Source organism: Numenius arquata, chromosome 10 (genome assembly GCF_964106895.1).
Source record: "Numenius arquata chromosome 10, bNumArq3.hap1.1, whole genome shotgun sequence".
NCBI lineage: Eukaryota > Metazoa > Chordata > Aves > Charadriiformes > Scolopacidae > Numenius > Numenius arquata.
In genome coordinates, this window is record NC_133585.1 from 46,992,042 (window position 1) to 47,003,581 (window position 11,540).

Sequence of the window (11,540 nt, forward strand, 5' to 3'; positions counted from 1 at the left end):
AGTTATACGGTGCTCCTCAGGCGAGACGATAGATTGAAATTTTTTCTTGACTTTCGCGAAATACAATCAGATCCTTTGAGTAAAGACCGTTTTATAAATATCGTGACTGTTAGATGGGTGTAATGGTTTTGTGAATGTAAACTTAGAAGGTCCTGAATTATGCACGTCTGTAAAATGTTAAGTCTCCGCTTTACACAAACAACAGTTTGTATTGCCTTGTACATAATCTTTCTTCGTTATGTTTTCAGGATGGAACATGAGGCTACCCAGCTAGAAAAGCAGCACGTGCATAGCGTGTATGAGAATACAGCTGCCTACTTTAATGATCTGCAGAGTAAAGCGTGGCCTCGTGTTCGAAACTTTCTGCTGGAGCAAAAGCCTGGCAGTCTCGTTGCTGACATAGGTGAGCCATTCCTTGGGATGGTGGGGAAGATTGTCTACAGGCTTTATTAGTTAACGTGTTAATCAAATGTATCCTTCAGAGCAATTGTTTTTAAAACTCATTTAAATTTGTTTTAAAGATTGTTTTTAATTTTTTTTTTAAACTCAGATGCCATATACCACTTGGTTTATTTCCTTGACAGTGTATCAGGTAAACAGCAAATATGTTTTTTGCCTTATTTTGATTGAGCTAAGTCTTAATCTACCAGTTTCCCCTCAGACTTTGTGGTCTGTCATTCCCCTGGAGCCCTTTTTAAAAAATGGTCTTAATGGTTATGTTAATGTTAATTTCATATTTCAGTTTCTTTGGATCTCTTGGTTTAAGTACTGCTGATCTGCAATTTAATGCCTTGCATTTGGTCTAAAACTCCTCCTATCAAGGCTTTAACCTAAGAGAAATCTGATGTGATCTCTCTTTTTTAAAAAAAAAATAATTGTGGTCTGAGAATCTCCCTATGATCCTTATTACAGACATCAAAACCTCATTTTTCTGCTATGGCCTTGTCTTCCCTACATGTTGAGTTTATATCTTGATTTTCTATTGCACCTCCAGCCTTTTTAGGGGTTTCCAGATCCTAGTGTGTTAGTTTTGTGTTATGACTTCAGTGCTATGCAGCACGTCCTTGCAAACAAGATGCTCCTTTGCACCGCTGGATTTTCCTCACTGTTTAGACTAATAAAATGCTTTTATGTAGCAAATGTAATAAAAATACACAATAAATTATGCATCTGCCTTATCCTATCAGAGAAGACCGTTCTTTGAAGATGTCGTGGGTCATAATCAAAAGATAATATATAATTCTCCTGCTGCTGTTGGGCAGTACCCCAAAAATACTTGATTGCTGTTATTTTGAATATGTATTTTCTTTTATATGCCTGCACCATTTTCCTGAATAATGTCAGGAAATATCCTATGGCATACACTCATTCAACAGCCAGCTTCACATGATATTTCTCAGCCAAAATTTTTTGTCACTTCAATAGAAGTCATTTGAAGCCCAGCTGAAATTCTTTGAGGCTCTATCAGCAGGCATCACAGTGGTTGCCCTAAGCTTAAGATCACCCTGTTACAGTTTCAGCTGAAATAATTTAAAGGAATGTAATACATGTGGAGAGGAGGTAGATGCTTACAGTTGCCCATAAGAATATTCCCACCTAGGCACCCAAGGTACCTCCTTTTATGAGGTTTAATAAAATCTCTAGGAATCTATTGTGTTTATTTATGGTATGTATTTTGGGAGGAAGGCTGCCTAGTGGCACCAGGATTTTCAAAATGAGATGTTCAATTGATAAATTCCTTTTCTGTTTAATACCACCTTTTATTAAATATATTATTGTTTGCTAGCTTTATGTGAAGCATGGTAATGGTAGCAAAATATAGGATCATTTTGTCTACTTGCCTTGTTATTGTTCATTCATCAAAATAAATTACAACAGTATGGCTATTGTTGATAGCTTCATGAAGGAATCCACCTCCTGACGACTCATTTAAAAGTGAATCTCCTGCAAATGTAGATTTTTAGAGTACTGAGAGTGTTGCCATTATTTAGCTTCAATCCAGAGGGGGCCCTATACTTCCAAAAACAGTGATTAAAGAACACTTCACCAAAAGCCATGTATTAAGTAACTGAATCTTCTACATTAATGCACGTTTGACTTAATGTGTTCTTTTTTGAACATAGTAACTGATAATACTTTCTACTAATTTTAAATCTTACACTTTCTAACATGCAGAGCTTCTTGTTTTATTGCATATATTCCTTGAACTGTATTAACAATATTAATCTTTTCCATTTCTCTCAAGTGTTACTTCAAAGAACAGTGCTTGCTTTTTCTTTAGAAATATGCTCTTTTTTCACCACTGAAGTGTTGTGCTGTTCTCCAGCAGTTCCTGGGCTGTCTCTTTAGATAATGGTGCACATTAACATCAACGAGAGCAGCAGCGCTGCAAGAAGCAGTGATGTTTCTAAAGATAACTCCAGGCCTTTAAATTGAATTACCGACTCTGAGATGGTTCTCTTTGCCAAGCTGCTACCCCGTTGCTTGGCTGTCAACTTTCAGAAATTATTCTTCACTACTGACCCATAACTGCTGTGAATGTTTCCTAATCTAACTTTGAAAAGTGCCTGTTATGCATACGGTATTGAAGAACACTCTGAAAGATTTCAATTTAGTACAGCACAGTCCTTGAGAAGACATACTTTTAGGTGGAAGACATTCTGGGGCAGTTCATTACATTTACATGTATTATAGTGCGTTGGCACAAAGGCAGAAAGAGGACGTGCCTGCGACACGGCAGGAATTTCTGTGATTCACCGTTATTTTCAAGTCTGTATCTGAAATTAAAATTGTCCTCTCTGACCGGTGTCAGTGACAGCTGTGGTTTAGGACTTGGAGAGAAATGGGATGCACTGGAGAGGGACCGCGTGGGGTTCAGCAAACACCGGGGAAGTACTTGGAAGAGAGATGTATTGCAGGTCGCTAAAAAGACTGAACACGCTGGCTTCAGGAAAAGCCCTGAACAGAAAGTAGCTGGAAGCTGGAAGGGTATTGAGGAAAAGGGTCATAATGTTTACCTTCTTCTTACTCTTTCTTGGGCGCCCATTTATGCTCACGAAGCAGCATGGTTGGGTTTTTGCTCTAAGATATGCAATCGTGCCTGCAGAGGATCACTCCTTCCTTCTCCTACCTGGGCTTACCCTTCTTCCCCCCCAAAATATACGTAACCTGCTGTTACACAGGGCCATGTAATGAATGTTTTTGTGGGTGATGTTGGTGCTGTTACACTCCTAACGGTGTGAACGTGTAACTTCAAACAGTGCAAATGAACCCTGCAGCAGTCAGGCCAGTAGGGGCAACCGCTCTCATTTTGTTTTCCGGGAAACCTTAGAATTAGGAAAGCTTGCCCATTATTTTCACTGCTATGGGAGGGATAGCGAGTGTTTGGAACATGCAGCTTCTGATAGAGTATTCTTTTCTTTAGGTTGTGGAACTGGCAAGTATCTCAGTGTCAACAGTCAGGTGTATAATCTCGGCTGTGATTACTGTGGACCACTGGTAGAGATCGCAAGGAAGAAAGATGGTGAGGTTCTGGTATGTGACAACCTGAACCTTCCCTTCAGGGACCAGTGCTTCAATGCAGTCATTTCCATTGGAGGTAAGACAAAAAACATGCATTCTGGCCCACAGCAAACACAAATTTTTTTGGATCCTTTTCTTTCCATGTGCCTTCATTTCAGTTAAATTTGTTTTGAAACAATTCCCTTAGAATCACAGAAGATATTACTGAAATTAATGTAGCAAACATGAAAAAAAACCAACATTTAATTCCATAGCACAGAGGCGCTGTTGACCAGGGAAGTATTTGGATCATTTGTTTGTTTATATGCGGTCTTGTTCACCCTGAGGAGAAAAGATTTCCTTCCAGCATGCATTTTAAACAAGTAAAAACTAATATAAACATGGCTGCTCGCAGTTTAAACAGATTAGGTAGTCAAGATAAACTCTTGGTTCCTCCTTAGGATCTGTTTTGACCAGCAAATGCACTGAAATGAAAACTTGCTTTCTCTATGGCAGGACTTGAATCATGTTAACTATTATGTGTTCTGAGTACAAATTTCTCTTAGAATACTCATGAAACTTAGTGCCGTACGAGTGCCTGTTGTCTAAAATGGGTGAAGCATCTCAGCATCTTAACTCCTCTAACCTCTCATTTTGAAAATATTACTCATAATTTGAGAAGTACAAACTGGAAAAGGACAGATGAGGAACAATTTGAGTACCCAGTTACAGTCTACATTTTTAGCTCTACTCTTGCTTGAACTTCTCCCAGGCTGTTTCACTCTATCAGCAAAAATGTAAGGCATGATAATTATTACGGGTAACAAGCAACAAACTACTTGAACTATGATAGAAATATATTTTAAAATGTATTTTTCACATACGCAGGGTAAAAGAAAGGGTGACTAATATGCAAGCAGTATCCATATTACTCTGCTTTCATGTTGGCTAGTGAACCAGTGAGCCCTATCCACATTTCAGGTCTTGTAGCATAATTTCAGTACTATCAGATGAGCTGACTTTGAAGGATGGCGTACCTGTCTCATGTTTTTATGAATTATAAGCCTGACAAGATTAAAAGTTCACGTGGTATTTCTGTACATTTAACAATGATGGATTTTAATTCCTCTTGAATAGAGACATGGTTTGCCTGTGTTCATCTAATTCTAAATAAAGTGTTTTACATTCCATTCCAGAGAATAACCACTATATATGTACATAGTCAAATACTCTCCTTGGCTTTGCTAGCACGATCCAATTTATAGGATTTGTATTTCTGCAGAACCACCAGAGTGACCATATAATTTTCACTATGAAGAATATTTATTTAACCCATTAGATAAATTGCTTAGATAGAGCTTGCACAGATTTCTGTGATTCTGTTGGTTGGACTGGATGATCTCAAAGGTTCCTTCCAACCAAGAAGATTCTGTGATTCTGTGATTCTGTTGGTTGATTGGCACTTCTTTCTGGTGAACTAAACTGGAAAAGGGTAGATTTAGATCAGATATTAGGAAGAAATTTTTCACTATGAGGGTGGTGAGGCACTGGAACAGGTTGCCCAGGGAAGCTGTGGATGCCCCATCCCTGGAGGTGTTCAAGACCAGGCTGGATGGGGCTTTGAGCAACCTGCTCTAGTGGGAGGTGTCCCTGCCCACGGCAGGGGGTTGGAACTCGATGGTCTTTAAGATCCCTTCCACCCAAACCATTCTGTGATTCTATGAAGCTCACATGCTTACACTGTCTCTGTCAGTTTTGATATTACTTTGCAGGAGATTCTGTGGTGATGTATGGCCCAACTCCAGGATGAAACAAAATAACAGTTCCTTTCTCCTCATCTTGTTGAAGAAATTGAATTTTTTTTTTTGCAAAGTTGTGAAAATATTGATAAGAGTTAGGAGTACTTGGAAATAAACACTGACCATACAGACCAGGGAACTCTTCTCAGGGTTTGCTATCTTGTGTTCTCAGCTGCTTGTGAGGGCCTAGTTTCTATCAACTGCCAAGAATGCTTTTCTTGGCTTGTGGTAAAAAAGCTATGTTTTTTTCCCCTTGGTAATTGAATCATTGTTTTGAATAAAGTCGGTGCTAGTTGGACACCCTTGTCATTACTGCAGTGTTGAAATAACACTGTTTCTACAGGTAGAATTGGCTACTGTCAAGTGGCACATATAAAGATAATCTAATATTTCTGAAGGAATGGAGATGTCTTCAGCTAAGAACATATATTATTACTATTTGTTGTTTTATGGGTAGATTGAATGTTTTGCACGTAGAAGTGGCTGGCTCCAGGTCCACTTGAAACAAATTATGGAATCAGTCCTCTTTACGTCATTGATTTGAGTCAAATCTAGTACTGATAGTACATATAGAACAGTATGACCAACACGACCAATCTTAGTACAAGTTAGTGTTTTTGAGAGTTCAGAGAGCAAAAGCTGCCCTAACTAGTCACTCTCTGTTAAAATTGGTTCCTTCAGGTAAGTAGGAAGACATAAACTGTGTGGAAATTTTGAAACATAGCTTCATTTCACATTGCAGTGAAATTTGTTCGGGAAAGCAGATTCAAATATAGTGATTGCTAGCCTTATATTTTACTTTGACATTTTATTTTTAATAGCATTACAGAACGTAACAAAAAAATCACCATTCTCAGACATACAGATGTAGACTGAGATACTTTCTTTTCATTTTTTTTTTTTCCCTCCAAAACAAACATTCTATAAAGGCAACACCTTTCTACAAAATTAATGCGATGGAAATATTTCTGTATAAACTTTCTCACTGGCACTTTTGAAAATGCACTGCTAGAAAAATACAGAGTATCTTTTTACTGATATAACTTCTTTTGGCTGGATTTGTTACGTGGTGAAAAGATTTTCTGTTTCCACTAAGATAAGTCTGAAATGTGTCCCAAATCTAAAGTCAAACTTAATCTTATCTAATTCACCTAAAAGCCAGGCATGTAAGTGAAAGCCAGCCATGCTATGATCTTTTATGGGTGACGTAGAGAAACAGAAACCTCTGGTTTATATAGCTGAGTTATTTTGAATTCCTATTTTGAAATGCAATTAATTTCTTTCTTTGGGATTTGCCTTTTTTAATCCGTTGAACGGCAGTGTGAAAGAGACCGTTCTGGGGTAAATTTGCCCTGTTGTACCAATAAATTCAGCACTGTTGCTGGCTTGCAGTGAGTGATATTTGTGATATGGCGACCAAAGCGATTAAACCCGTAGAACAGGCTGAAGATGAAAATGCTGTGTCCTTACTAATATTCAATACATAACGCCTTTCCTTTTTCACAGTGATCCATCATTTCTCAACTAAACAAAGAAGAATCAAAGCAATAAAGGAAATGGCAAGGGTATTGGTACCCGGAGGCCAGATGATGATTTACGTTTGGGCGATGGAACAAAAGAATCGTCGCTTTGAGAAACAAGACGTGTTTGTTCCTTGGAACAAGGCCTTGTGCTCACGGCATTTTTCAGAATCGAATCAATCCGGAGATAAGGGTGAGTTCGTGCAGGCTGTAAAAAGCCAAGACGTACACCCCGCCCAGCTCGTCATCTCGGACTGCAGCTACCCAGCCAGTCTGCAGCCAGAAACGGATCCAAACCATTCCCGCAACACGGACCACTGCTTATCCAGAGCCTGCTGCATGAAAATTTCCGAAGAAGAAAACAGATTTTACAGTGCTCTGGGAAGATCTTTCCGCTCGTGGTTTTTCTCCAGGTCTCTCGATGAATCAGCCCTGAGAAAACAAGCTGAGAAAATGAAGCCTCTGAAGAACGCCGGGGAGTGGGCAAACAGTTCTCTGCCCCTTCAGCATTCGCGCCACTGCAGTTTGGATCTAGGTCACCACGGGGCACTGCTAAAAGAACAAAGTTTGGAGGACGATGATGTGTTTGTGGAAAGCCTGCCTCTCAAAAAACCACAGTGGTCACCAGCCATAGACGCGCTGAAGGATTTAAGTTTAAATGGAGGACACCAAAGTGTAGCTCGGGGCAAGAGTGAAGAAGCTCCATTTGTGAATGGCCCCATGGAGGACAGGGACTACAGCTGCGGCTGTAAAAAAGATGGTGCTGGTAAGTCTAACGCCAGCAAGTTTTTCAAAAGAACTTCAACAACTGACTCCACTGACTCTGCTTTGGATTCAGCAGTGTCCGTTGGGGACCAGACGGATGCCACGTTGGATCCAAAAGCCTTCATGCGTTATTACCATGTTTTTCGGGAAGGGGAGCTGTGCTCCCTGGTAGAGGAGAACGTGCCGGAGCTTCAGATACTTTCTTCCTGCTATGACCATGGAAACTGGTGCATTATTACAGAGAAAAGAGGAACGTAGCTGGAAAGAGAACAAAGCAGAGTTCAGTGACTGAGGATTTTAAGCTGCTCCTTGCGTTCCTGTGATTGTGTGGTGTGACATGGAATTTCAATCTCATGTAGTCACGTGCCATTCATTTCTGAGATGTTATCTCTTTATCTATTTAACTCTCTAATGCAAAGTCTGTATATAGGAATCTAAGTGGTAAACAATATTTATGTTTTGTTAAACTTTTATGAAGTTAAAAACGGAGAGTTTTATACTGCTTTTAGCAAATAATTGTGTTTTTAAATATACTTTTCTATTGAAAAATAAAACCTTTTTATAAGACAAGGATCAGGGCATCTTTTGTGAGAAATACCTTCTCAGTAGGAAGTTCAGGCTTTGTTCTTCAAACGCTGAAAATGTGTCACGTTACTGCCTGTTCTTGAAGCCCTATAAATAGAGACTCAGGCACATTGGAAAACGTACTTGACTGTTCACTGGTGGAGTGCGTGCTGCAGAACTGGGAGCAGGCATGGTCCCAGTGCTACTTAGTTTGGAGTAGAGTTGTTAATGGGCAAAAACTGTGTACAAAACCAGCTCTGCAGATTCTGACACTTGAGGTTTGTATTTGGGAGCAAACGACCGAACAAATTTTGAACAATATGTTGGACTTCTATTTTAGAAAGAATCAGATTTGTGTCTCAGGTGCAGGTTAAGTTTTATATGTTAGCTCTCACAAATACTTTATCTTAATTTCCTTTGCTGTAGTTTTTCACTGGTTATGTGTACATAAAAGTCAAAGGTATTTGTGAGAGTATCAGTATTATGTAAAGGTTACAAAATATCAAATATTTGAGATACATATATCTTTTTGATAAGCCCGGGAAGCTAAGATAAAATTAATAAAATTCCAGTGCATATCTGGTCAGCTGTCATATTTGCTCTCCTCATTCACTGACATGAGAATATATATTAAATGGTATGTTAAATAACGCAGATAGGAAGAAGATACAAGTCGAGTTTATATATAAAATACAAATTCCTGTCTTCTACAGTTTAAATGAATCTTTTGAGACCTAAATGATAATAGATTGCTTAAAGAACTTTCCCGTTCCATGTAAGACACTAATTTGGCTGAACATGGTGCCCAGTCATCATCCAGTTGTACTAGAATGTAGCAGTTGCCCTCATGTAGTTCTTTACTCCCCCTTCAATGGGAGCCTTATGATGTGAAGTTATATCTGCTGTGGATTAAATCCACCTGGCTTTTGAAGATCAGTAGTGATACTGTAATTGTTACCAACTGAAACAGGGCTGGGCTGGGCTAATTGCCTCGTTAGCACAAAGTTTCTCCATTTTTTAGGCTTTATTTACAGTCAGTGGTTTTAGCATAGGGCACATCTTCAGCTGGTGTGATTTCATCACCTTTCATGGAGCTGCAAAAATTCGCTCCAGAGGTCAACCCTTTTGATACAGCAGTTTTAGAGACCCACATAATTAAGATATCTGCTCTATTAGTGAGCAGATAACTTTGATTACAAAGCAACAGGAGTGAAATATCAAACTTTTCCAGACTTTGCTGTGTAAGTAGATGGATTTGGGGTTGTTCAGTATAAAGCCCTGATGGTGCTGAGTAATTTTCGATTTAGCTGCCCAGGAGAATTCCCACGTGGTAATGTATTATAGATTTATCTATTGGAGCGATGCCTGTAGAACAATCATCTTTGTCTTCCTCGCAGTTTGTGATCCTTGTACTTTGTCCTCCCTGGGTCTGTACTGCTTGCACTCCCCACTGCCTTTTGAAAATAAAAGCGTGGTTGAAGAACCATGCATCTGAGACTTCTGAAATATTATTCCACTCTAAATATTACTTTCGGTAAAGCCTGGGGCTGTGGTCCTCTGACCCTTACCTGAGAAAGCTGGCAATATTCCCTGCACCGCTGGGTCCAGCTGCATCCTTAAGCTCCGGTTCTAAAAGCACAGGGCAAAAATGCCCGTGCTGGTATATTGCAGAGCCAGCACGGATTGTGCTGAGCTCCGCATCCCATCTGCAATGCGCTCGTGTTGGACTGGTGAGGCCTGCCTCATTTGTTGGGAATTTCTGGCAGAGCCTGAGGATTTCACAAGAAAACCCAATTGCTTCCAGATAAGATATCTTGGTTGATATTCAGCATCTCTGGAATTTGGGCAGTATTAGGAAGGGGGTAATTGATTATCATCCTAAATCCAATTTTGAAAGTTTGTCCCTACATTCCAGCATGGAGAAACTCTATTACACGTATATAAAAATATTTATAAAATGTTATTAATCTAAACTGACAGCCGGGTTCGGCTAACTGGGAGATGGAACATTATAATTTGGTTATCTGCACTTCTGCAGTCTGTCTGTGGAGTATTTGGTGTGTAGTCAAGCAGGCTGATGGAATTTGGGGTAAACTTAGAAAGAAAAGGCTTCCGTTCTCTTTACAACAGAGACTTACTGTCCTTGTAAGAGGCTGAATCCATGTCTCAGGCTCTAGTAAAAACATCCTGCTCTATCAGCTGGATGAAAAGACCTGTCAGCTCAAAGCCACTGAGGTACTTTAAACTGTTTGTGTGTTTGTAGACTTTCTGTGCATTGTTTGGTTTGAGGTTGTTGCCTGGGGATGCTTTTCACAATTATTTATTTCTGTATTGGATTTTCTCTTATTTTGAGCTGATGCCATTAAGTTGCGTTACATATGAGTTCGGATTGTGTTTCCTGGAGAAAGGAAAAGGAAGGTTTGGTAAACCGCTTTCTTTGCAAGTATTCAGTCTTCTTCTGAGGACATAAAATCGCCATGTAACATAATTTTTATAGACTGAGGATCAGTCAGCTGAGGTCATGAACGTGAGGTCGTGCAGACCTCAATTCTTTGTTCCCGTAGGCAGTCTCCCATCTATTTATAGAGGCTGCCTAGGTCTGTAACAGCTTTATCATTTCATAAGAAGCCCGATTACCTCACTCGGAGCATGGTGAATGTCTCTCTTGATTGGTTTCTCTTTTGATGAGGCCCGTCTTAGGCAAAATGTAATTTCCAGAAGAATCCATGCGATCCCAATCTTTAATAGCTTACAGAGATACTTAATGTGCTCAGAGAAGTGTGTATACTACTGAAAAGTCTATAGTCAATGAATGAATAAATAAATAAAACCCAGTTGTCCTCGCATGCTAAGACTCTCAGCAGCATCCAGGCTACAAGATCTGACTGTTATAAAGTAAAAGGTAAAAATGTTCTTGTATTTATTGTCTGACAGATGGGCAGTAGTCTCACCCCAGTTGTGCCAGTGACAAACCTGCTTCTGACTGCAGTGGGCTAGGATTGCTCCTAAGCTCCTCATCTGGCTTTAAGTGGCACAAGAAGTCTTGATTACAAGAGAAAAGATGTCCTGTTTTTTTAGGATTTAATTTACTAGTGTTGTTGTCAGTCTGAACTGGCTAAACAAAAGCTGCTTCCTTATCCCTCTTAGATCCAAATGGACAATTTCAATTAAAATGATACAATTGAACAGACTTATTTTTGAAGGACTAATACTATTACAATCTTTGAGAAATGACATTTTGTCTTTATATTTTTTTAATGCATGAAAATATTTGTATTAGAAACGAAGAAGTATAATGGATTTTTTTGTACTAATGGTGACTAATTTAATTTCTTCCAAGCTTATGGTGTAGGAATTTTAAAAGCACAGGTGAGGAATGAAAGCTATAAAT

At 39.2% G+C, this 11,540-nt stretch overlaps 1 protein-coding gene across 1 annotated transcript; it reads left to right on the forward strand.

Moving 5' to 3' along the window:
* The first annotated feature begins 249 nt into the window (after window positions 1-249).
* TRMT9B (tRNA methyltransferase 9B (putative)) lies at window positions 250-9,544 on the forward strand. The gene is made up of 3 exons (XM_074155083.1): window positions 250-403; window positions 3,425-3,598; window positions 6,807-9,544. The coding sequence occupies exons 1-3, from the start codon at window positions 250-252 to the stop codon at window positions 7,841-7,843; spliced, it is 1,365 nt and encodes a 454-aa protein (XP_074011184.1). The 3' UTR covers window positions 7,844-9,544.
* The last annotated feature ends 1,996 nt before the right edge of the window (window positions 9,545-11,540 follow it).

Excerpts from the sequence above, each read along its gene's own strand:
- TRMT9B (XM_074155083.1), top strand. The coding sequence starts at position 250 with ATGGAACATGAGGCTACCCAGCTAGAAAAGCAGCACGTGCATAGCGTG. Across the intron at positions 404-3,424 it reads CAGTCTCGTTGCTGACATAG|GTTGTGGAACTGGCAAGTAT; the intron begins GTGAGCCATTCC and ends TCTTTTCTTTAG. Across the intron at positions 3,599-6,806 it reads TGCAGTCATTTCCATTGGAG|TGATCCATCATTTCTCAACT; the intron begins GTAAGACAAAAA and ends CCTTTTTCACAG.